Source organism: Giraffa tippelskirchi, chromosome 7, assembly GCF_054371585.1.
Source record: "Giraffa tippelskirchi isolate mGirTip1 chromosome 7, T2T-mGirTip1v1.2.pri, whole genome shotgun sequence".
NCBI classification, from domain to species: domain Eukaryota; kingdom Metazoa; phylum Chordata; class Mammalia; order Artiodactyla; family Giraffidae; genus Giraffa; species Giraffa tippelskirchi.
Genome location: NC_137281.1, coordinates 54,766,927 through 54,790,274, shown reverse-complemented (window position 1 = coordinate 54,790,274; position 23,348 = coordinate 54,766,927). Strand labels below are relative to the sequence as shown.

At 42.0% G+C, this 23,348-nt stretch overlaps 1 protein-coding gene across 5 annotated transcripts in view; it reads left to right on the top strand.

Moving 5' to 3' along the window:
• Positions 1–23,348, top strand: part of WWOX (WW domain containing oxidoreductase) — a 918,690-nt gene that overhangs the window by 602,521 nt on the left and 292,821 nt on the right. Inside the window, exon 9 of one of the 5 annotated variants that reach the window (XM_081513864.1) lies at positions 20,021–20,162. The exons of the other annotated variants lie outside the window; for them this stretch is intronic. Coding sequence (XP_081369990.1) covers positions 20,021–20,086 — 66 coding nt within the window. The 3' untranslated portion in view covers positions 20,087–20,162. Of the gene's footprint in view, positions 1–20,020; positions 20,163–23,348 lie in introns of those variants that run through there. 5 annotated transcript variants of the gene reach the window in all.

Sequence of the window (23,348 nt, the reverse complement as noted above, 5' to 3'; positions counted from 1 at the left end):
CGAGTGAGAAAGTTAACAAATCAAAACAATCAAGGAGCACAGTAGCTTATCCCCTCTCCCTGGCTCAGCACAGATGCAAATGATACATCATTAAGTTAAGTCCCCAATACAAAGGCAGTCAGCATCACTGTTGCATCAAATATTTAGCCAGGGCCAAGAGCAATTTTTTTTTATTATGTTTTTTATAAGTTTGATTTACTAATCTTTGGTGCACTCCCTATTTTTAGAGGTTGGCTCATATTTTTAATTTGTTTTCTCTGAAGCACTGAATCCTTTCTCGTGTTTTTCAGCTGTCCACTCAGTTCCTAGTGGCAGAACAACACTGAAAAGCATAATTACGTTTCCTAATTATGTGTAATTAGGCAAAACCCAGATGATGTATTCAGCGTGCTCTCAGAATAGCCAGGGGTCAAGGACTGTTGGAATGCAGTAACATTTTTATAAATAAGCCTGCTGCATTATTTAACTTCACGTGGGGGTCCAGGGTGGTCCTGGGTGCCTTGTAGACTGATACAATGATTGAAAATATATAGCATTCATTTATTTAGCCAAGGAAAACTATAATTGATTCTCTGCCTCCTTAGCCTCTCTCCCTTCTTCCTTAAACCTGAGTTTAGATTTGCTATTCCCAGCCCAAGAGAGGCCCTCTAAACCCAGACCCATAAAGTTCTGCTTACTGACAGCCTAAGTGATATTTATTTTTTCCAAGCTTAATCCTTTTGAAACATGGAGAAATAAATACATCCTCTTATCTACCATATGCCTGGGATGGGAAATAAATTCTTATTTTCCTGTGGTGTGGTACCAGTGGGCTACAGTGAATAATTTGGGCAGCCTCGCCAAAGATAATGGGGAAGCCTTCTCTATTACCAGTGATAATTATGAATCTCATAATAGAAAACATCCCGAGCCGGAGCATCAATCAGAGAAGATAAACAATGGAAAATGATAGGTATACAAAAGGGAAAATGGCAGCGGCCCACATGGAGGGAGAGGCCGCGGGATTCTGGCGGGGTTATAAATCATAGAGTCCAATCATCCCCACGTAATTAATATCCTCAAATTAAAACATACGTTCGCGAAGCAAGATCTCACAGACTCTTCAGCAGGGCAACTGGCTGCCTGACAAGAGAACATCCGGGAACCACAGGGCCCTCCCGCTTGCCCGAGCTCCTTCTCCATGATGCGGGCTGGGGTGGACTGCAGCCCCAGCTCACAGCGTCACCTCTGTGAGCTCCAGGGACCCCGCTCCAGCCCACCCGGCACCGTCCGCCACAAGGTCAGAGCCAGCAGTGGCTGACCGCGCAGGGTATCCAGCCTTCACGACAGCAGAGACTAGCCTGCCGAGGCGCTGAGTCCTAACTTCCTTGACGAGCCTTCCAGCCCAGCAGACACAGGCAAACGGAAAACCTTCATTCCAAAGGGTGCTCGTCTCCTCCTAGTTAATAACCCTGCATCAAGCGCTTTCTTCTTATCTGGCTGTCATGCTTATCCAGTCTCAGGGTACTTTATTGGACTTATTTTAAAAAATAACAATAAAGGAGCTCATTCATAACAGTGAGAAAACAGTATCTATTAGTCTATGACTGCTGCTCAAAATGAAATTTAAGACAGTGTTTGGCTAGTTTATTTACTGCATCACCTGCGATCACCAACAGGATTTCTAGCCTTTCATCATATTGGTCTGCAAGTAGAATTTCACTGACCGTGGGCCTTGCCGATATGAGTTCAAATAGGACTCTCCCACCCACCCCTCATTTACGAACGGGTCAGAGATTTGAGTCAGTTGTCAAATATGTCCTACATTCCACAAAATGTGCTCACAGATTTTGTCTTATAGGCTCAGTATAATATTTGCTAAAACATACATTTAAAGAAATGTGTAATTTTTTGCCCCAAAGCAAGGGTTCTCCCATGCCATATAATTTGCTAAGTGTGACTTTGCCGTGTTATAGCCCATAATTTATAGTTGGCCTCCACAAGGCAAAAAAACATAACTCCAAGCTGTGATTAAGTAAGTAATGGACAAGGTAACTAATGTTCCCAGAAGGATGGCCTTCCAGACACTCATTTTAAGTGACAATATGGTTGAAGGTTGAGATGTGTACTCTTGTACTAATTTCACTGAGTTACGGGGAATCAAGAAGCCACATCATAAACTGGCGCTGAGAGCGGATATTCCCTATCCACATGTTAATGAGCCTCTGCCTCACTTTCCCCATTTACAGTAAATGGGTTTGTGTCTCACTGTGCCGCCAGTTTTTCCCGTAGAATGATTCATTTGGAAGCGCTGTCCTCGTCCAGTCTTCACCAATTCTGAGAGAGCAGGCTGTGCAGGGTTGGATGCGGAAGCGTGGCAGAGGGGAAAACACATAGACTTTGGAATCAGGCAAAACTGGGTTTGAATTCAGATAGCCATAAGGAGCTGTGACCTTGGAGAAGTTTGAGTTTTCACTTTTTTTGTTGTTGTTTGTTTTGAAATCAGTTTCGCCTTACAGGAAAGTCACAGAAATAATGCAGAGCGCCCATGCACTCTTCGTCCAGCTCTCCACCTTCCCCAGTACTAACGTGGTGTCTTTTTCCCAGTCTTAGAAATTCACACTGGTGCAATGCGGTTAACTCAGCTAACACTTAATTTGCAATTCGCTGGTGTTTCTACTCAGGTTCTCTCGCTATTTCGGGATTCAACCTGGGTACCACTCTGCCACTTATTGTCTTGTCTTACCAGCCTCCTCTGATCTGTGCTAGTTTCTTGGTCTTCATTAGTATTATTATTTCTTGAATGACCTTGACACATTTGAAGAGTCTGGTGAGTTATTTTTGTAGAATGTCCTCAGTTTAGATTTGTTTGATGTTTTATCCTAATTAGAATGAGGTTTTGTATTTTTGGCAAGAATACCCACATGTGGATTGCCCTGGCTCAGCCCATCATATTGAATGGTACATGGCATCAAAATGTTTTATTACTGGTGGCATTCAGCTTGATCTCTTGGCTAACGTGTTGTCTTCTGAATTTATGCACTGAAAGTTACTTTTTTCCCCTTTGTAATTAGTACATATCTTGAGGGAGTTACTTTGAGACTATTTCTCTTGAAATTTTCATTCACTAATTTTAGCATCTATCTGTGGATCTTGCCTGAAACAAGTTGTTCTGATAGCTTTCTATTTCCCTCATGTCATCTACTCTGGTTTTATTTTTTTTTATTGAAATGAGTTGATTTACACTCTTTCAGGTGTACAGCAAGGTGATTCAGTTATATGTACATATATCTTTTTTCAATTTTTTTTCCCTTATAGGTGATTGCAAAAATAATGAGTAGAGTTCCCTGTACTTACATAGTAGATCTTTGTCAGTTATGTTTTATATATAGTAGTGTGTATATGTTAGTCCCAAACTCCTGATTTATCCCTACCCCCCTTTCCCTTTTGCTAGCCATGCATTTGTTTTCCTTCTATGTTTATTTATCAGAGTTTCTCTCTACGGAAGGCTATCCATTCTTCATTTGTTTATTTAATCATCTGTTCATTCGTATCAGTATGGACACAGATATTTACTTTGATTTATAGGTCATAATATAAAAACACTGTTGTGCAGTTTGGTGCTCAGACTGACCCACCTTTGGCCAATAGGAGCTCCTTCAGGTTGGCTTCTGTACCCTTTCAACACGCCCCATCATTTTTTGAGCACTTCCTTACTCTTTGACACCATGGGAGGCTCCCTTTCATCTTGTATTTCTCTGTCCCATTCTTGGAGTTAATTCCTTTTCCAGGGAACCTTGGTTCCATTTATTGGAGAATGGTATTTAGAAACCAAGATCTGGGTGTTAGATGTGTTCATTACTACCTGGATATCATTACTTTTAGGACCTCGTAGCGGACAGAGTCTGGAAGTATTAATACATGTAGATATACTAACTCACGCCTACATGCATATCTTTATTATTACTCTATCTGTGTGGGTGTATGTTATATATCTTAAGGTATTTATATTTAAACAAATTGTATAATTGTAAATATATGTATGTATAGTTAAATATGAGTTCATACCCAATTCATATCCAACACAATCCTGATTCTAATCCATATGAAATGCATATTTTAAAAAATGAGTTCGTACTTGATTCCAATCAAACACCATCTCACTTTTCTTGAGGATATTATTTAACCATTCTAAGTCTCATTTTGTTCTTCTGTAACATGGAAATAATAGCAGCCACAGTTTAGGGTTCGGGGAAGGTAGAGTAGATTGTAAAAATAGAAGATTATTTTTTTTTTAAGAAAGAAAAAACATTTTTCCCTCCCCTGCATCCACACCCACCCTATAATATGTTGTTCATCCTCATGTCAAGAGGTGGCATCTAACTGACCACCACTTATATCAGGTTGACCAAGTGACTAGCATTGACCAATGGGACCTTAGCAAAGATAATATAAGCACAGACATGAAAAGCACTTGGATATCGGGACTTGCTCTCTTGTTGCCTAGGACCCTAAGACCACCACTAGAACAAGCCTGAGCTAGGCTGCTGGAGCATGAGAGGTATATGAAGGGACCCTCATTGCCATAACAGACAGCCTGCCAACCTCCAGTCACGTGAGTGAGGCCATTCTAGAGTCTTCCAGCTACTGGCTAAGCCAACATATGACCCCAGACATAAGAGTGAGCCCAGTGGAGATCAGTCTAGACAGTTCACACCGGAGAAAGAACTCAGCCCATGCAGACAAGCCTGGCCTTTTTATAAAAAGTGGTTGCTGTTTTATCCACTGAATTTTGCAGTGGCTTGTTATATAGCAAATACTAGTGAATACAGAAGACTTGGAGACAGTATATGGAAAGCAAGTAGCACAATATCCTGTTTACAGGTTGACTTCTGAATAAGCACTGCTTTTAGTTATCCATGGGCTTCTCTGGTGGCTCAGACAATAAAGAATACACCTGCCAATGCAAGAGACCCAGGTTCGATCCCTGGGCTGGGAAGATTCCCTGGAGAAGGGAACGGCAACCCACTCCAGTATTCTTGGCCTGGAGAATTCCATGGACAGAGGAGCCTGAAGGGCTACAGTCCATGGGGTCTCAGAGAGTCAGACACAACTGAGCAACTAACACTTTAGTCATTAGTGTTATTTTTGAGAAAAGCTTTAAGTTCTCTTTGCCCCCAAATACCTTCCCAGCCAATCTGACTAAATGGACTGCATTTGCTAACAGTCAGAACCAGTCCTTTGGTCTGGATCAGTGCTTTGAGAAAGAATCCCCGTGGGCGTGGAAGACTGTGTATTCACCAGCTCACACCAAGGTCGAGACAGAGCTTAGTAGATGCAGGACTCTAGGTGGAGTGAGCCCTGTAAACACCCCGGGAATGGAAAGTTCTTAATCTGGGGTCACCTGAGGGTATGGGGAGTCAGTCCTGGTGGAGAGCAGGGAGAAGGTACAGAGCAGGAAAGCAGGAGAGTATCTAAGCAGGCCAGATTTAGCCTAATTAACAGATTTGCCTAGGGCTGACCCCGAAGCAGAAAGCGAAGACTTGATGGGTCTGCTCTCCTCCTACCAATAAAAGGAGTGACGAGGTTGGATCACCAGCCCTCAGTCTCAGAGAGGAGGCTCTCAAAATAGATGGGAGTTGGGCAAAGAGGTCTGTACCTGCCTCTCCTCTATTTCCTTAATGACCCGATGCATCTATCTAGCACATGCTTTAACCCTTGCAGACAAGTTAGCGTGCGTCTCTTTCTGCTAGCCGTGGCCGCATTTTCCATTTAGCGGTGGAGGTGCAGACTCAGAAGTAACTGGCAAAGGCACCCTTCCCTTGAGCTGCAGTAGGACAGGTGGGCGCCATGTTGCAGTGGGCGTGGTCACCCAGGGAAGGTCGGTGCCCTGAGCACAGCTGCCAGAGTCTACTTGGTGTCCCCTAGGAAGTATAAGTGATTTAGCAATTCATCATTAAGTGAAGCAGCTCTCCCAGCCCCACCACCGTCTTCCCACACAGTCAGGCATCACTGAAGACCTCTTTTCCCACTAGGAGCAATGGTCCATTGAGGTTTGCAAAAGGTCCCAAAGAGGTTTGCAGTGACCTCCGATTCACCCATTCTTAGGAACTGTGAAATCACACGAAACTGTCAAAAAAAAAAAAAAAAACCACAGCCACATTTTGAGAAAGACCTTCCTTGGCAAACTTCATGACGAAACCCAGTACACTTGTTTTTCTCACCAGACTAGATCTTTAATCTTGATGCTGTGAACAAAGGAGGAAGTTTGCTTTTTTCCTATCAAAATGTAAGAGACCTCACAGAAAGCAGAGTGGGAACTTGACTTTTACTCTGCAGTTTTCACTACCAGTTCCTCTGTGTTTGTGTGTATAAAGTACCCAACAGGAAGTGAGTGACTAGGGAAGAAAAAATGGAAGAGAAGAAAATAATAATACTTAGCTAATGTGTCATCATTTAGACAGCAACCACTGTCAATGTTTGGTTGGTCCCACTCAAATTTACCCCTCTATAATTGGGTTTATTACTTTATTTTAATACCGTTATTTGTACTGTATTATATTTGATGCTGTATCCTGAGTTTTTCACTTAACCTTATAGCAGAAGTGAACTCACCTATCATAACACAGTCTTTATTAATGCCAAACATCAGCTAGATAAAAAACTATTAAGTGAAAGTTCTTATAGCTTATCCACTCTTCAGTTATTGGGAATGTAATACATTATCTATAGTTCCTCACTATTAAAATGATGTTGAAATGAAACTCGGGTATATAAAGCTGTTTATTCCCCTCCCCTCCATTACTCAGGATTCCTAGAGTCCCACCCTTACCTCTTATTAATCAAAGTCTATCACCATCCACATTCACAACTGTTGAAATCCTATGTCACTACAAGCCTTACCCAGGATTTCTCTGTCCCTCTTATATCAGTGCCTATGAACCCAAAGTGTACGGACTCGGGGCTCAATTTGCAAAAGAACCCAGTTGGGAAAAACAGATACTGACATCTCAGGTCTTTGAGCCTCACCATGTCTGAACACAGATCAATTTTTAGTGTCCTTATGTGGTAACATGTGAGCAGGACTCAGAAGCCATATTGGCTCAACCCAGAAGATTTCTGTGATCAATTATTAATATTGACCATGAATAAGGAATCAGAACATGACAGTTTCTCTTAGTATACTGGTTTGTCTGTGTAGTATTTTCTTCATGGTTCCTAGAGGCAATTTTTTTTTTTTTTAAGTATAAAATGTCAGTTTTCTTTTGAAAGAAGTGGGCAGGTGTGAACAATGAAAGCCAGATGGATGACTTTCTAGAAGCTTCCCAGGTGGTATTTACCTTGGTGAGTCCATTAACATTATGAATCTTGCCTTCAGGTTTGCTAACTCTGAAATTAGATTTTGTCAACCCAGAAAGAGCTGATCTTGCTGCAGACTCACAGTAATCAAACTCATTGAGACTGATCTATAAACCAAGTACCAAAACAATCATTTTCAAAGAGGACTGTAATTATAACATAGTTTGAAATGCTCTTGTAAATTTGAGCAGAAACAACAGTGTTTCCTGATTGATAGAATTACAGGGATAGAGCCAAATAAAAGTGTTAGTTATTTGATGGGCAAGTAATTGAAGCAAAGGTTAGTTGCCTGGATGACTCAAAACCTTGGTTGCTTCAGAAGATAACAAGCTCAATACTTTCATAACAAGGGTATCCTGCACACTTGTATTTGTTCATTACCCATCTCCCACACTAGGACTTGGGGCACCTTGTCTCTCTTGTTCATTAATTTATCTACTGACCTGGGACAGTGCCAGGCACAGAGAGGTGCTTTGTACATATTTGCTGACCCAGTGGGTCTCAAAATACCGGGTGACCCCAAGTGCAAAGTGTTTGTTCATTCTCCTGATGAGATACCTTCCAACTCTTTGCCCAATTTTAGGGTGAATAGATGAAATAGATGAAAAATTCAAAAATTTTCATGTCGAATTTTATTTGTTGATGTATTCTCACACATGGTATATTAATTTTTAAATATTGGAGGTTTTTTTTTTCATTCTGCATTTTATAAAATAATGTTACACTCTTCATCATCATCAGTACAACCTCTTTTGGAGCCTCTAATGGAGTCCACTTCTCCTCCTCCCCCCCCCCCTTTTTTTTCTTTTCCTTTTTTGTCATTCCCTATCTGGAATTTTATACACACAGACAAACACATAGAAACTGGTAGTAAAATTCACTCCTCCCCTAGCTCTGTAAAAACACAGCATTTTTCTAATCCCGTGGACTGCTGGTCCTGCGATCCAGGGTGACTCAAGTGAGGTACCCTTTTGTTTCTTAGGGTGACTTTTCCTTCTCCCATCTGACCCACTTTGAATTCATTTCGTTGCTCAAATGTCAGAGTGCAGCCTTATATACTTCCTAGACCCAGGGCCATCTAGGTCTAGCGGGGAAGAGATCCTGTGATGGCCAGCCTCCAAGGTGGCCTCTGAAGACTCTGGCCTCCTGGATTTCTTGCACTTTCGTAGTTCCCTCCTACTCTGAATAGGACTGACGAGGGAACATGAACATGACTCTTGAGGCTCAGGGACAAAAGACACTGAAACCTCAGCCTTGCTGTCTCTGGAATCATTCACTCTGTGGGGTGCAGGGGAGTTAGACACCATGTTGTAAGGATGCTCAAGCAGTCCTGTGGTGAGTCCCATGTGATGAAGGACCCAGGCCTCCAGCCAACAGCCAGAACCAGCTTGCCTGCCATGGTGAAGGTGCTATAAACCATCCAGCTATGCTGCCCCTAAATGCTTGACCCACCAAAACTGTATGAGATATGAAGTTCTTATTGTCATTTAGAATGTGCTAAATTTGGATGTGATATGTTACTCATTATTGTACAGAGCCTGTCTGCCTACAGGATAAATAATCCAAGAGCTTAACAGTTCAAAGTAACTAAATGTTTTTAGCTATTTCGTGATTTTAACAGTTACACATTTTTGGACGGAAACTTTTACAAGTTAATCAGTCTGTTTTCCCCCCTGCATCTATCACTTTCTCAAAAGGTTGTTGGCGGCAGGCTTCTTTCTCCTGATGATTAAAAGGCATCTTGGAGATGAGTCAGATAGTACAATTTATATCTCAGCTCTACTAAGCATTGACTGACCTAAGGTCACATGCAGATGATTAGTGATGTTATAACTCAGTTTTCTCATCTCTAAAATAGGAGTCATTCATTTAGTAAGTGTGGGGACTTCAGATATGTAAGAGGTTTATTAATTCAGTGTTCCACATAGCTATGGCAAACTCATACTACATAGTAGGTATTATTTGTACTATTCTCATTATTCTTATTTACTTAGTTAATAACACGTAAAATCCAGAAATCAAGTTTTAGTAAACTTTCTATAACCCAGTTCACTAAAACCCCCTCACTGGTCTCCATCGCTCATGAATCCTTCCAAGCGTGAGGTAGTATCTTGTGTGTTCTTCTCATCAAGGATTTTATTTAAAAACTTGAAATACTTCAGCCTTCCCTGGGTGGATAGGAGAGGAGGAAATAGACTTCTAAAATAATTTAGCATGCACTCTGAAAGCATGGTATAAATGCATATAGCTGGCTTCCTGTTTTGAAGGCCAGCTTGTAAGCATATGTGTATATCCCAGGGAGATTTCCACTGAACCCAGAGATGGCATGAGCAGTCCTTGGTGTAATGAGTCAGTAGAACCCCCCTCACCTGTGCGTCTTCAGGTAAAATGGTCTCTCTATCGTATGGAGATTCAGACACTGATGTAATTTAAAATGCTTTCCATATTATGGATGCAGACATATGCCTCTTTATTTCTGAAGCTTTTTCCAGAATGTTAGATTTAAAAATGAGCAAAGAAAATGAAAAATAAGATTGTCTGTTGTACTGTCTCCTAAAGATAAGCACTATTATCACTTTGCTGTATAACCTAGATTTTTCTCAGCATATGCACAATTGTTTTTACATAGTAGTGACTCTGTTGAAGGCTTATTTCATTTTGTGTCCTGATACTTATTTTTCAATTAAAAGTATCACAGGGAACATTGTTTTTCTTTCTACTCTGTTTTTCAAGTTGCTTATGATGAGCTTTTATCGAAAGTTGAAATGAAATTGTGAGTCACTCAGTGGTGTCTGACTCTTTGCCACCCTGTGGACGGTAGCCCACCAGACTCCTCTGTCCACGAAATTCTGTAGGCAAGAAGACAGGTGCGGGCAGCCGTGCCCTTCTCCAGGAGATCTTCCGAACCCAGAGATCAAACCTGGGTCTCCTGCATTGTGGGCAGATTCTTTATCGTCTGAGCCAGTAGAGATTGTATTAGAACATGATAAAAATTAATTTTATTGTAGGAAAAATGAAAAGACATTACCATGCAGGTAACTTTATTTACTGTTTACCTGCAATTTATCAAACGCATCCCTTTGTTCAGCAAAATAAAACCCTTAAGTCTTTTAGCACTGAACGTTTGAAATGATCAGGAAACAAGTTCTAATTTGGCAGTGAATTCGGGAGATAAAGAAGACTCTCATTTAGATAACATTAGTAGCTTTCAAAATATTTATTTACTTAATATTTTACTTCCTGTCAGCACATCTCTAAAGCTGTAACACTTCACAGAAAAGCAGTAAAAAATGGCTGCATTGGGTTAAGATTAACATCTAATGAAATTGCATCAGCTAATATTTGAACAGCTTTGTTTTTTTAATGAAACTTTCAATGTGGGTGATGGGTTTTATTTTCTTAGTGCACTAACGCCTTGTCAAATTTAGACTCCATTATTTCATTGAAAGAAAAGCATGAAATAAGTCAGAATTATGATTGATGATCGATCTGGCAAAATTAGGCAATTGGGGGTGACATTACCCCCCCACCCCCAATTACTGTCTTTGTTCTTACAAGTGTGTTTAAATCCATATCTGTTAATTTACAATTTGAAAGGTGGGTGAAGGAGCAGAGTTTGAAAAATAGATTACTGTCTTCATTAATACAGGTTTGACCTACAAAGTCTTCACGTACTTAATGATTAAAACCCAAAGTACTAAATAATAAATTATAAGAATTTATAGGAGTCATCATCTTGAAATTAGCTTACTGAATGTTCTTATCATAATAAATCTGAGTGGGTGTCTAATTTAGTGTTAGCTGACTAAAATTATATGTTGCGGGCAGGGGAAAAAAAAAAACACTCTTGTTTGAAGACAAATGCAGTGAGTTTAATCACAGGTGATCTGAAAGGCACCTATCTTTCGCTATATCCACTCCGCAGAAACTTGGGCGAAATGGGTTGAATGAAGATCGATTCTAATTTGTAAATCCGGCAGACGATAAAGTGGCCCCCAGCATTCCGATGATGTTTGTGTTAACACTTCCTGCGCAGAGTTGTAGTCCTTCAGACTCTAGAGACTGGGGTAACAAAACAGGGAGGGCAGCCTCTGCTCGCTTCCAACTTCAAGTCTGCTTTCAAAGTTGAAGGGTGTGTTTCTGTTGGTCGGCAGAAGGTGGAGGAAAGACAGACACCCCCGCTCTCCACTGTGAATCCTTCCCTCAAGATGTGCATCAGAAAGGATATTTCTATCCATTGGACAGTTATTTACTACTCTGGATGAGTCAGATCCTGTATTAAGCTCAGGTGGTAAAGGAAGAATTAGGATTCACTCCATACCCTCAAAGAGCTTAAAGTCTTTTATGGACAACAGTCTCGGAAACAAACAAAATGAGCTTTGTCGGGGAAAAATAGGTGCATACAAGGTACTCAAGAGGGAGTGACTTTGTCTCTAGTGGGGCAAGGTGAGTAACGAGGGTGGGTTTCTTCCAGGAGAGGGAAGACAAATAGGGGCTTATTAAGGGGAGAGAGTATCCGGAAAGATGCTGTAAAGCAGAGGTCCCCAGCCTCCAAGATCTAATGCCTGATGATCCAAGGTGGAGCTGATGTGATAATAATAGACATAAAGTACACAACAGATGCTTGAGTCATCCCAAAATTATTCCCCACCCCAGTCCATGGAAAAATTGTCTTCCACAAAAACAGTCCCTGGTGCCAAAAAGTTTGCAGACCTCTGCTGTAGAGGGATTAGCATGTGAAAGGTATTAAGAATGAAACAGACCATCTGTCTGGGCCACTGGAAATAACTGATGTTGGGGGACAAAGGGCCAGGACAGAGTGATCAAGAATAATATTAAAGATTAAGGCTGTGACCACATGGTGAAGGGGCTTGCAACAGGCCTGGATGCTTTACAGGAGATACAGCAATAGTGAAGTCTTTAGGGCATCACTGTCGTGACTTTACTTTGTAGTAAAGTAGAAATTGAGTAATTCTCTTCCACATACTGTGAGATGGTGGCATATAAGTGATTTTTTTTTCAAATTTTCTTTTGACATTGAATAAGAGAAAAAAATACACATACATACACATACACCCTTAAATAATTTACCCCAAATATACAAAGAGTTTTTACAAATCAAAAAGAAAAACGTGAACCTCCTACTAGAAAAATGAACAAAATCAATGAAGGAGAAGTTCCTTGAAGAAAATTGACAAACCTGAAAAAGCGTCAGCCTCACTGTTAATTCCTAGAAACGGAAATTAAACAATGAGGAAACACCCTGCACAATGCAATGACCAAAGTTAAGAAGACAGATAACCTCCCTGTTGGTGAGTGTAGAGAGTATAAAAGGGCATGAAAAAGAAAAGTTGTCCCAACTCTGGTCTGGTAGAAACCTTTTTGCATAATGTAATTCTCAGCTTCATTCCTCATAAATTGCTTAAGCAATTTTCTGATAAACCCTAATGGGATTAAGACTTGTTCTGAAAAATCAGTCACCCATCTAGCCAACTGACTGTCACTCAAGAGTCTAGGCCCCTTCAACCGAATATTCTTTTCTTTCCGTATCTAGCCTAACATTGACTATCCTATCACTCCCTTTCTCTAGAAAATGTCTCCACCAGGAGTGAATCTTTGAATTGATCTGCTCAAGGCCTTTCACTCGTGGCAAAATTACAATAGAACTTTGACTCATGCTCATACCTAGACTTTCTAAAAAAGTTTTCCATAACAGGGAAAAAGAACATGCACTATTAAAAGGAACATAAATTGTTTGGGGTCATTTTGGAGAGCTAGTTGGCAGTTTCAATGCAAATTAAACATACCTTTTAGGTTGAGCAATTCCATTCTGAACCAGAAAACACAGAGATATTTTAATAAATATGCACAGTCTCCCAATGAGAAGAATCACTGATTTTTTTTTTTAGCATTTTACACATGTGCACACACACACACACACACTGTTTATTTTTTTAACCTGTGAATTCTGTTGTTCAGTCTCTCAGTCATGTCTAACTCTTTGCGGTCCCATGGACTGCAGTATGCCAGGCTTCCCTGTCCTTCAGCATATCCTGGAGCTTGCTCAAACTCATGGCCACTGAGTTGGTGATACCATTCAACCATCTCGTCCTCTGTCATCCCCTCCGCCTCCTGTCTTCAATCTTTCCCAGCATCAGCATCTTTTCTAATGAGTTGGCTCTTTGCATCAGGTGGCCACAGCATCAGTCCTTCAAGTTGAAACCGTTTACCTCAGATTGGGACTTGAACCCATGTGGCTAGGGCTAGAACCCAGCCAAAATCCACAGTACCTGGCTTCAGGGCCTACTAAAGCTCAGGTTCTTGATGTCTCATCACAGAAAGAATTCAGTGAGAGACAAAGTGATCGGTAAGAAATGGATTTATTCAGATTCAGAGCAAAACACACTCCACAGACAGAATGTGAGCCATCGCAGAGGGCGAATGCGGCCCTGAAATTTGGCATGGTTGGTTTTTATAGGCTGGGTAATTTCATATGTTAATGAGTGGGAGGATTATTCCAGCTATTTTGGGGAGGGGGTGGAGATATCTAGGATTTGGGCCATGGTCCACTCCTTGGTCTTTTAACGGTGCCTTGGAACTGTCATGGCACCTCTGGGTATGTCATTTCACTTGGTAATTGAGGATCAAGTCTAGTCTGGTCTGCCATGTTGGTCACATTTCTTACTAATCAGTTTACGTTGTGTCCTTGGGCTATGTCATCCTTTCAAAAGTTGTGTCCTGCCCCTTTTCCTCCTGTTACACAATGAATATTCAGGATTGATATCCTTTAGGATTGGCTGGTTTGATCTTGTTGCAGTCCAAGGAACTCTCAAGAGTCTTCTTCAACACCACAGTTCAAAAGCATCAGTTCTTTGGCACTCAACCTTCTTTATGGTCCAACTCTCACATCCATACATGACCACTGGAAAAGCCGTAGTTTTGACTCTATAGACCTTTGTTGGCAAAGTAACGTCTCTGCTTTTTAATTCTGAGGTCCTATCAATAGGGTAATGTCTAGTCTATTCTGCATAGCAAAAAAAATAGTTATTAAAAGAAATAAATCTAAATACGCATATTATGGGTTAAATATACACATGCAAATATATATGATGGCTTCCCATAATATCATGTTGATTGAGAAAGCAAATTATAGGACAATGCATATATTATTACACTTTTCTTTTCAAAGAAAGCTCTAGATGTACCTGAATGTTTCTGTGTGTATTTATCATGTGATCTGGGATTGTAGTGATAGACATTCACAGTTAACAGAGGTAACTTCTTGACAGGAAGGTGGAAAAAATGGGAGATGAGATGGCTCTGTGAAGGATGGGATTGCATTTTTTCTTTTAATGTAATTCTGTTATGTTTGAGTATGCCCCCCCCACCCCACTCCCACCCCCCCATCAGCATGTTCAGTTTTGGGGATTAGGGGAAAAAAGAGGGGGACAAAGATGTAAATTGCACAAATATAACTGATGAAGTGGCCCCTGAAAGACACAGGACCCCATAACATTCTGGTGCCATTGAGACGTGGAGCAGGTGTGGCCTCACACAGAAGCAGGGTGAACTGGCCTGAAATCAGTTCAGCTAATTTCAACTGTTTTTTCCCCCAAACAGAGAGCTGAGACTGAGATTCGGGAACGGGAAGTAGAAAAGGCAGGAGTGAATTTGATATTTTCACCCCCTGCTGATTTCCACCACTGCCCCCTCCTCTGCCTGGCACAATTTCTAATTAATTAGAAGAGTGATGCCTTCCAGAAAAGAGCAGACCTCCCTTTGGGGAGCTCACCAGGAAGAAGTGGGTCTTGTGGTGGAAGGGAAAGGTTTTTTTTCTTTTTTTTTTTTAGTATTAAAAATTAATTAAAAATGGAATGTATAAAAGCTCACTTTTTATCAGTAGTCCCCATTCCGGAGGACCAGTTGCCGTTGGTAAATTTTTCAGCTTTTTCTGTTGCTGTAGATTTGGTTTTAGGGAAATTACCTTAGTGTTCAGCCTCTTGTGTGTCATTTCCTGAAACTCGTGATCCCGCTGTGATTCTGTTGATCTGAGAGAAGGGAGAGTAATATTATATTAAAGTAATTGTCCATGGCCTCCTGTGTCAAAGGTTGTAACAGCTGGCAAATAAAACGCAATAGTTATTGATAGTTCTTTTCAAAGCAAGGAAACTGGTATGGGAACAATTTAATGTAATGTAACTTTTGAAATTTTGTTTTTTTGCTTTTTAATGAAAGTATGCACATCTCATATTTTCACTTACGCATAAGTACATAGTCTCCAAGTAAACACCCTTTATTCTTGCTTGAATGAGAAATCATAATGAATTTGGTGACATGTTCTAATGGCTGACATCGGCAACTCTAATAGCTTAGATAAGTAGAATTTTCACGAGTAAACCTTTCATTTAATCCTCAGAAAGAAATTGTAATGAATTCCCAGCCACATGGTAGCATTATTAACAAATATATAAACTTTCGGCTGGAATTGTGGGATCTGAAGTAACTCCCATCCTCACCTCTTAAGATGTAAACTTCATTAGTGTAGAGATTTTTTTCAAAATTTATTGATACTATGCTACTATTTATAGCGTGTGTCAGTTTCACCACAGTAGACGCTCAGTACATATCTGTGAATGGATGGATGGATGGAGGGATGGCAGTCCCCTTTTCTGAAAGCAATTGAATTCCCATACTTTGTGTCCTTTGTAAAAATCATCACAGATTTAGCAGTTACAGTGGGTTGCATGGGGCCTCCAAAGATACACCCACATTCCATTAGTGTTGTCATGCAGATATATGGCTTCTTGCATCTCATTTCTTTCACTTGGCATGTCAAAACTAGCACCATGCATTTTAACATGGTAGGGATCATGTGCATGTATGGATGGAGATAAGTTTAGGAGTTGGGTTTTGGATGCAATCTCTTGTTTTTTACCTTGACTTTGATTCTCACCCTGACTCTTCCTGGCTGAGGATTTTGACAATTTACAGATGCTCTCTGAACCTCACTCTTCCTTTGCTACAAAATGACAATGCTAACGGATGCTTCCTAAAATTGCTATGAGGATGAATTGAAGCAGGACCTGTGAAGTGTAAAAAATGATGACTGGCCTATAATAGATGCTCAACAAATCATATCTGGTGTTGTTTTGTTCTTAATAATAATGTGATTTTTTTTTAAGCTGAAGCTGATAGCATTCCACACAGAAAGGAAAACACATCTATACCATTTTCAGTGTCCATGAGTCAAAAACACACCAAGTTGCTCAGAGATTCAGATTCTAGTTGGAAGTGTTGAGTTCTTCAAAGCAATGATAAAACTGGTCTCTCTGTCTTCCATTACATAGATTTTTCCACCTAGCCTGTGTTTCAACTTCTGTTTAATATGTGTGTTACGGAAACAGCCAAGAATCCTCCTGCCAGTCTCCAAAGCAGTGACATAAATCCCAGCCTGCAATTTCACACACACCTCACCATGTCTCCAGGAGTCTGCTGAAGGGGAGCCTCGGCCAGATTTCTAAATGGTCATTTCAGCCTCCCTCCCTTCGGGGGTCCAAGACATGATTGCTCTGCCGTAACTGTGACTCCCTCATTAAAGGAACACTGTAGCAAGGGAAATACCACTGAGACTGATGGAGACGCTCCATGCTGGGGTTTTGTTGTTGTTGTTGTTGTTGTTGCTGCTGCGCGTCAGCTGTGTGGGCGCCTCTTGTTCCTCTGTCCTTCAGGTTAGTAAAAGCAAGACTAGCCGCTGAAGCTCTGAGCTACCAATAAAAGTTAATGTACCATGGGAAATTGGATGGGGAACCAAATCACTTAAGTGTTCAGGGCCACCAAGCTACCCCGGGCATCCCCTGTGAGCTGGTTGGCTCCTGCCAGTGTTTTTGTTGCCCTGTCTTGCAACTTAGCATTATTTTCTCAAGCAAATGGCAGAACATGCAGATCAAGGACATTGGCTATGAACCAGGAATACTCTGTTCCCAGCCACGATCTATCCAGGGAGCTGAGGGTGGTCTGTAATGCACCTCATGGTAGGACCACATCCAAGTCACTGATGTTTCAAGTATTTCTTCCAATACTAGGGTCAGTAGGTGACCACATTCAGAGGCCAAACGTGAGCCATCATGGATTGCGAGAAAACTCGGTCTTTAAAGATTCAAGTCTGTACTCTGGATACAAGCTGCATAAATATTACGACTAGAAGGTTTCAAAATTGTGTTTTTGTTCATAGAGGCTCTCCCTGCAGGCTGGATCTAGTCCTTCTCTCCTCTGAGCTCAGTGAGGAGTTAAGTGTTCACAGTTGAAAAAGGACTCATTCCATGATGTACTTGGCTCAGTGAGTGTGCCTCACGAAGGAATGGGTCAACGAGAAGAAAGACAGGTCAACACGAAGAAAAGGGCAAATAATGTCCCTTGCATACTGCTCAGAGGGTATAAGGCCAGAATTTTAGGTGCCAAAGAAAATCGAGTGGTCATCTTTGCTGGGTTAAAAGCAAAAATGAACATAATCCTCATGCATTTTCAGAGTTGTTAGTCAGCTCTTTGTTCTGGAAAGGAATTGGAAGTACAGGCCTTGACATATACTGTCTCACTCTGTGACGCTCCCTCATCTGTAGCTCTTATAGCATCCGATTTACAGATAGGAAACAGGCTTGAGGAAGTTAAATGAGTTACTTATGTAAATTCCTAGAACTGGTAGACTGAACTCTGGGTTGTAGAACCACATTTCTCCAATCACTCAGAGATAGTTGCTGTAAATATTTATGTTTATTTATGTAGTTTAGATGACATTAATTTCAACCACAATTATCTGTGCACTATATAAATTATATATAAATTTCATTCAGCCATCAGCTATCTTATTAGGCTCCTCTGGATTCTAGACTGTGGGGTCCAAGCTTTTCTTGGTCTTGAGGGAACCAGTCAACACAGAGCTCTGGGTAGCATCTGCTGGGGCTGAGGAAACTCAAGGTCAGAAGAACCTCCAGTAAAGACCAGGGGTCGACTCTGATGACCTTCAGTCACTCCCAGGTGTGCCCACTTAGGGGGCATCCCAGTCATGACTTCTCTGTATTTCAGGTGTCTTTATTTTATCTCTGGCTGGACCATAATCATCAACACAGGTTTATTCCCAGGAAGCATACACACCTTCCTCTCACCTCGCCCAGGAGCAGTCTAGGTCGGGGATGCAAAGTGGATTCATTTCATGGCTCCGTCGGGTCAGTTTAAATGTCCAGTTGACATGGTATGTTGAAAAGGGTCTAAAGTGGCATGTGAGCCCTTTGGGAGAGGACATCATGATCAGTGACAGATTCTGCTGCATTTCTGCAGATGTGGGGAGTGGGGGGCCTCCTTATAATGCGTTCCCCACCCTGATTTAGGTGAACATATGCTGCCTAGTTGTAGATCTCTATTTTTCAAACGACAATAAGCATTGCCTCAGATAGCCTCTTAGCGGAGCCGAAAGCCAACGACAACAACAAAAAAGTCAACCATTTTGCTTTGGAATGAGTTTGCATGTATATGTTTATTTCCATCTTCTAAGATCTCTTTTTCCAAATAATCTTGGGACCACCACATTCAGAAAACACGGCAGTTGTCATTTACATCGCCATCTCAGGAGTCTGTGTTTGTGTGGGCTCAAAGGTTTTGAAAGCTGAGTGACGTGGATCAAAGTCTCTGGGACCTAACCATCTTCCATTCCTCCAGGGGGTTTCTTACACCAACTACAAATCACTGATCAAAGTATCCATCTGTCACCTGTCCGTTTGTAAGTCCAGGTCTAAGTGCTTTCACAGGGCAGGACTTCAGCATCAAACAGGAAGGGGGAAATCCCTTTACTTCTCTAAGAGAGGCTTTCTGGAAAGCAGGTGACGCCTTCCTCAAGAGTCTCTCTATATACATCCAGCACTCTGGTTTCTGTTTTGCTTGATGGCTGTGACCCCATTTCTCTAAATATGTAGACACATATCATGTTTGTCCATTGTTAGAATCATAAGTGTTTTTAATGAAATAAAATACTTATTTTAAAATAATTTTAATTAAGATAACATTTAAAAGAACAACATTAACTTTGACATTTAATATCTGTGGTTCTAATACATTTCACTAATTTGAAAATACATATAATTTCCTCAGCAATCAGAGATCTGCATCTCATGCAAAGCACATACTCTACATGTATACAGTATAATTGTGCTCTTCAAAGTGTTTTTGGATTAAAACTATAAATATTTCTACATATGAAAACATATAGCTTCACATATAAAGCTGTACATAAATTTAGAATTGTAAGTTGTTCAAATTTTAGATTCATAGTGAAAGTCGCTTGGTCGTGTCTGACTCTTTGTGACCCCATGGACTAAACAGTCCATGGAATTCTCCAGGCCGGAATACTGGAGTGGGTAGCCGTTCCCTTCTCCAGGGGATCTTCCCAACCCAGGGATCGAACCCAGGTGTCCTGCATTGCAGGTGGATTGTTTACCAGCGGAGCCACCAGGGAAGCCCAAGAATACTGGAGTGGGTAGCCTATCCCTTCTCCAGCGGATCTTCCTGACCCAGGAATTGAACTGGGGTCTCCTGCATTGCAGGTGGATTCTTAACCAACTAAGCTACCAGGGAAGCCCTTTAGATTCATGGGAACCCATTAAAAAACATTTCCTCTGGTCTTCTCATTTTACAGATGAGTGAGCTGGGGCCCCAGCTTGAAGGTCTCGTGATGGCCGGGAACAGATACAGTGTCTCCTGATTCACGATTCAGTGTTCCTTTTTCTGTCAGGCTGTGTTCTGTAACTTCTAAATAAATATTGATGTGTTTATTCATTTAGCAGTTCTGGGTCTTAGCTGCAGCACACAAACTCTTAGTCGTAGCAGGCAGGATCTAGTTCCCTGACAGGGGTGGAACCCGGGCCCCCTGCGTTGGGAGTGCACAGCCTGAGCCTCCAGACCACCAGGCAAGTCCTTCTGTACATTTGTCAAAAACTCTGATCTTTTAACAGATGTAACAGTCCTTCCTCTTCTTTCCTCATCTTCTTCCTCGTCACCCCTCTATCCTCTCCAGTTTAGTCAGTGCTTATGAATCTGAAGGCGTCTGCCCAATTCAGAATAAAACTTGAATAAAACTTCAGAAGTCTGAATAAAACTTGAATAGAACTTCAGAAATCTCAAGTGTCCCACCAGCCAGAGTCCCCTGGACTCCTGGGTATGGTTCAATCCTCAGGGAATTTAATGTCGAGGTAAAACAATTAAAAGCATCACCTCTCATGGCACAAAGAAGCAACTCAGTAAATATTTGCTGAATATCAAATCAGTGAACAAATGGCATTTCTAACACCGATGTAATCATTTCCAGCATTCTTGGGGCTTTTTTTATTTTTGGTGAGTCAGCCAGGAATAATAACCCTAGCTGCTGCCTAGAGACAGGAAGCGAGGGGCTCTCTGCCCCCGTGGCTTTGTCCTCCGTCTTGTAACCTGTGTGCACTGCTGAACTCCTGAACAGCCAGCCGTGTCACGGTGGTGGGAAGAGGGAGAGGATGAACTTGAGCCTGGACGCCCGAATTTTTAAAGCCTCACTGTGATGTTTGCAAAGCACACAGGGACAGCCGAGCGGCCGGCATGGGCTGATCAAGCTCCAGGCGTGTCCACCACCGTTTCTGATGCTTCTGCACCTGGGAAGTCCAAGGTGACTCCTGTAAGCCACAGAGGACACCAGGCTCAAAGGACCCGGTTCACCCTTAGGTGACTTTGGAGCTATGGTGACATTCCCACTTAACCCTCAACTGAGGTTTACCAGGAAATGGATCACACAGACTCTAGAGAAATAGCTGTTACCAGGCTGCGTTTCCTGGCCATTACCTGTGCTCTTCCAGCCCTGTCCTGAGCGGACCCTGGCTCTGGCCTCTCAGCCCTTAACCTGGAATGTGGCTTCAAAAGCCAGCTCTGCCCATGGCGTCAACCCTTCTAACCAAGACTGGTTTCTTTCTTTCTTTGTGTTTTGAGTATCCGTGGAGATACTATGGGACACAGGGTAGGAATTTAATAAGTTCCCATTTTCCGTCTTTCATTCCTCTACTCATACCTCCTACTTGCTTGGAACCAGGGCTGGAGGCTGTGGACACACCCTGCCCCCAGTCACTTTCTGAGCATCCCCCTCTTTGCCCTCCAAAGCCGCCATCTGGGTTGCCATTGTCATTACAGTGTGGCACAAATTACCACGTAATTACCACTCGCACAAATCCCTGTTTACATGCTTACTCCTTCTGTTTCTTGATCTGAGCCTCAGTCACATGGGTACATTCAGTTTGTGGAAAATCTGAAATGTGCACTTATCTTCTGCCTGGGTACTATGCTTCCGTAAAAATTATTCTTTAAAAATCTACTGCAGGTAGAGAGACTCAAATACCATTAGTTACTGACCTTTGGCTCCTACTTAGAATCAAGAAGGGACTAACTCCTACTGCCCGAGTCCTGTTCATCACCCTTCAAATTTACCATCTTTTTACCCTGATTTTTTTTTTTTTTTTAATAGCGACACAAGTATTTGCCATCTAGCAGAAGTGGTAAGAATGCAGATCATTCAGCTAGTGGCATACTTAATCTTTGGAAGATAACCTGTTCATTTAGGATGTTTTGAGGGCTCCCTTCCTTTAGCAAGCCTTGTGTATCAGCTTGGGGAACAGAGGGGAAGGGCAGGCACAGCTTAGGTCCAAGCAAATGTATAATGTGTGGCCACAGCAGTGGGCATGCCGAGGATTCTACAGATGAAGTGAGAGACTCCAGGAGAGCGTAAGGAAGGAGCCCCAGCGGTCAGGGTAGGGGGCCTGGCTTGAGGTGCCTGCAGGAGAGCTGCAGCCTGAGCAGACGTGATCCCAGGAGAGTGAGGGAGAGAGCGCAGCACGTGCTAAGTGGGGAGCCTGCCCCCCCCACCCCCGCACTGCAGCTTGGACTCATGCCTGCCTGGGGCTGGCACGTGGGATGGTTTCGATGTTGTTGGCAGAAGGTGTCTGGACTCTCCACTCGGGGCTTAGATGGAAAGTGACTGAAAGTCATATTGGCAGTGGGCAGTGGAGAAAATGTAAAATGCCTTCAGCTGTGTCTGTTCACAGAAGAATTTTCCTCTGGTTTATGTGTATGTGTGTGTGTGTGTGTGTGTGTGTGTGTGTGATTAAATGTAGTAACTCAGTACTGTAATGAAAGGCTGGCAGAACACCTAGCTGACCATTCCAAGCATAACCCTCTACACAGGTGTGCATTTGATCGCGATGCAAGTGTAGAACTGATTTTCATTGGAACTTCTTAGAGGAGGTGGTAAATGATCCCTTAGAACCTCAAGGAAGCCAAGAGTTCCCCTTCAGGCACATAGATCCAGCCATTAAAAAGAAGAGAAACACAGCATGCGTTTGAACCATGCGTCTCTACCCAAATGGCTTCTCATTCCACGAATGCCTTTGAGGAGTTGGCCTCTTAAAGGAATCTCACCATGGCCAGTGTTTCTGGGCATGCTATTAATCTCTAGTAAGATGGTTTACACACACTGTCTCCTCCCTCCCTGGAGACTCGGAGGATTCTGAAGAGGGTCAGGGACTGGCCCTCCCCGTCTTGAGTTCAGGGGTGACTGAAAGCAGCATGCGACTAAGCAGCGTTTTTGGGGAGAAGAGCCAGCTCTAAGGTCACCGCCCCTTGTCACTACTTCCTTAGGTCTCTACCACTTCTGGTGAGTCAATAACAGAATTCTGGTATAGACCTCACTGTGCCGGCCTTGGTGGCAGCCATCTCGCTTTATAAGCCACCCTCCACGTTTATTGTTCCCCCGGTATATGAGAGCTTTCTGTTTTCTGGCCCAGATTAGTATTTTCTCTCATTGTCAAACGTCTGATCTGCCAGGCTGGGGATTAAAAAAAAAAAAAAGGCAACTCAATTTGTCAGGCTTTACATTAAGACGAGAGGGTGTTTTGGTGACTTGTTCATCTTTTTTGTTCTCTTTTTGGCTGTAAGGAATTGGCCTTGCTAAT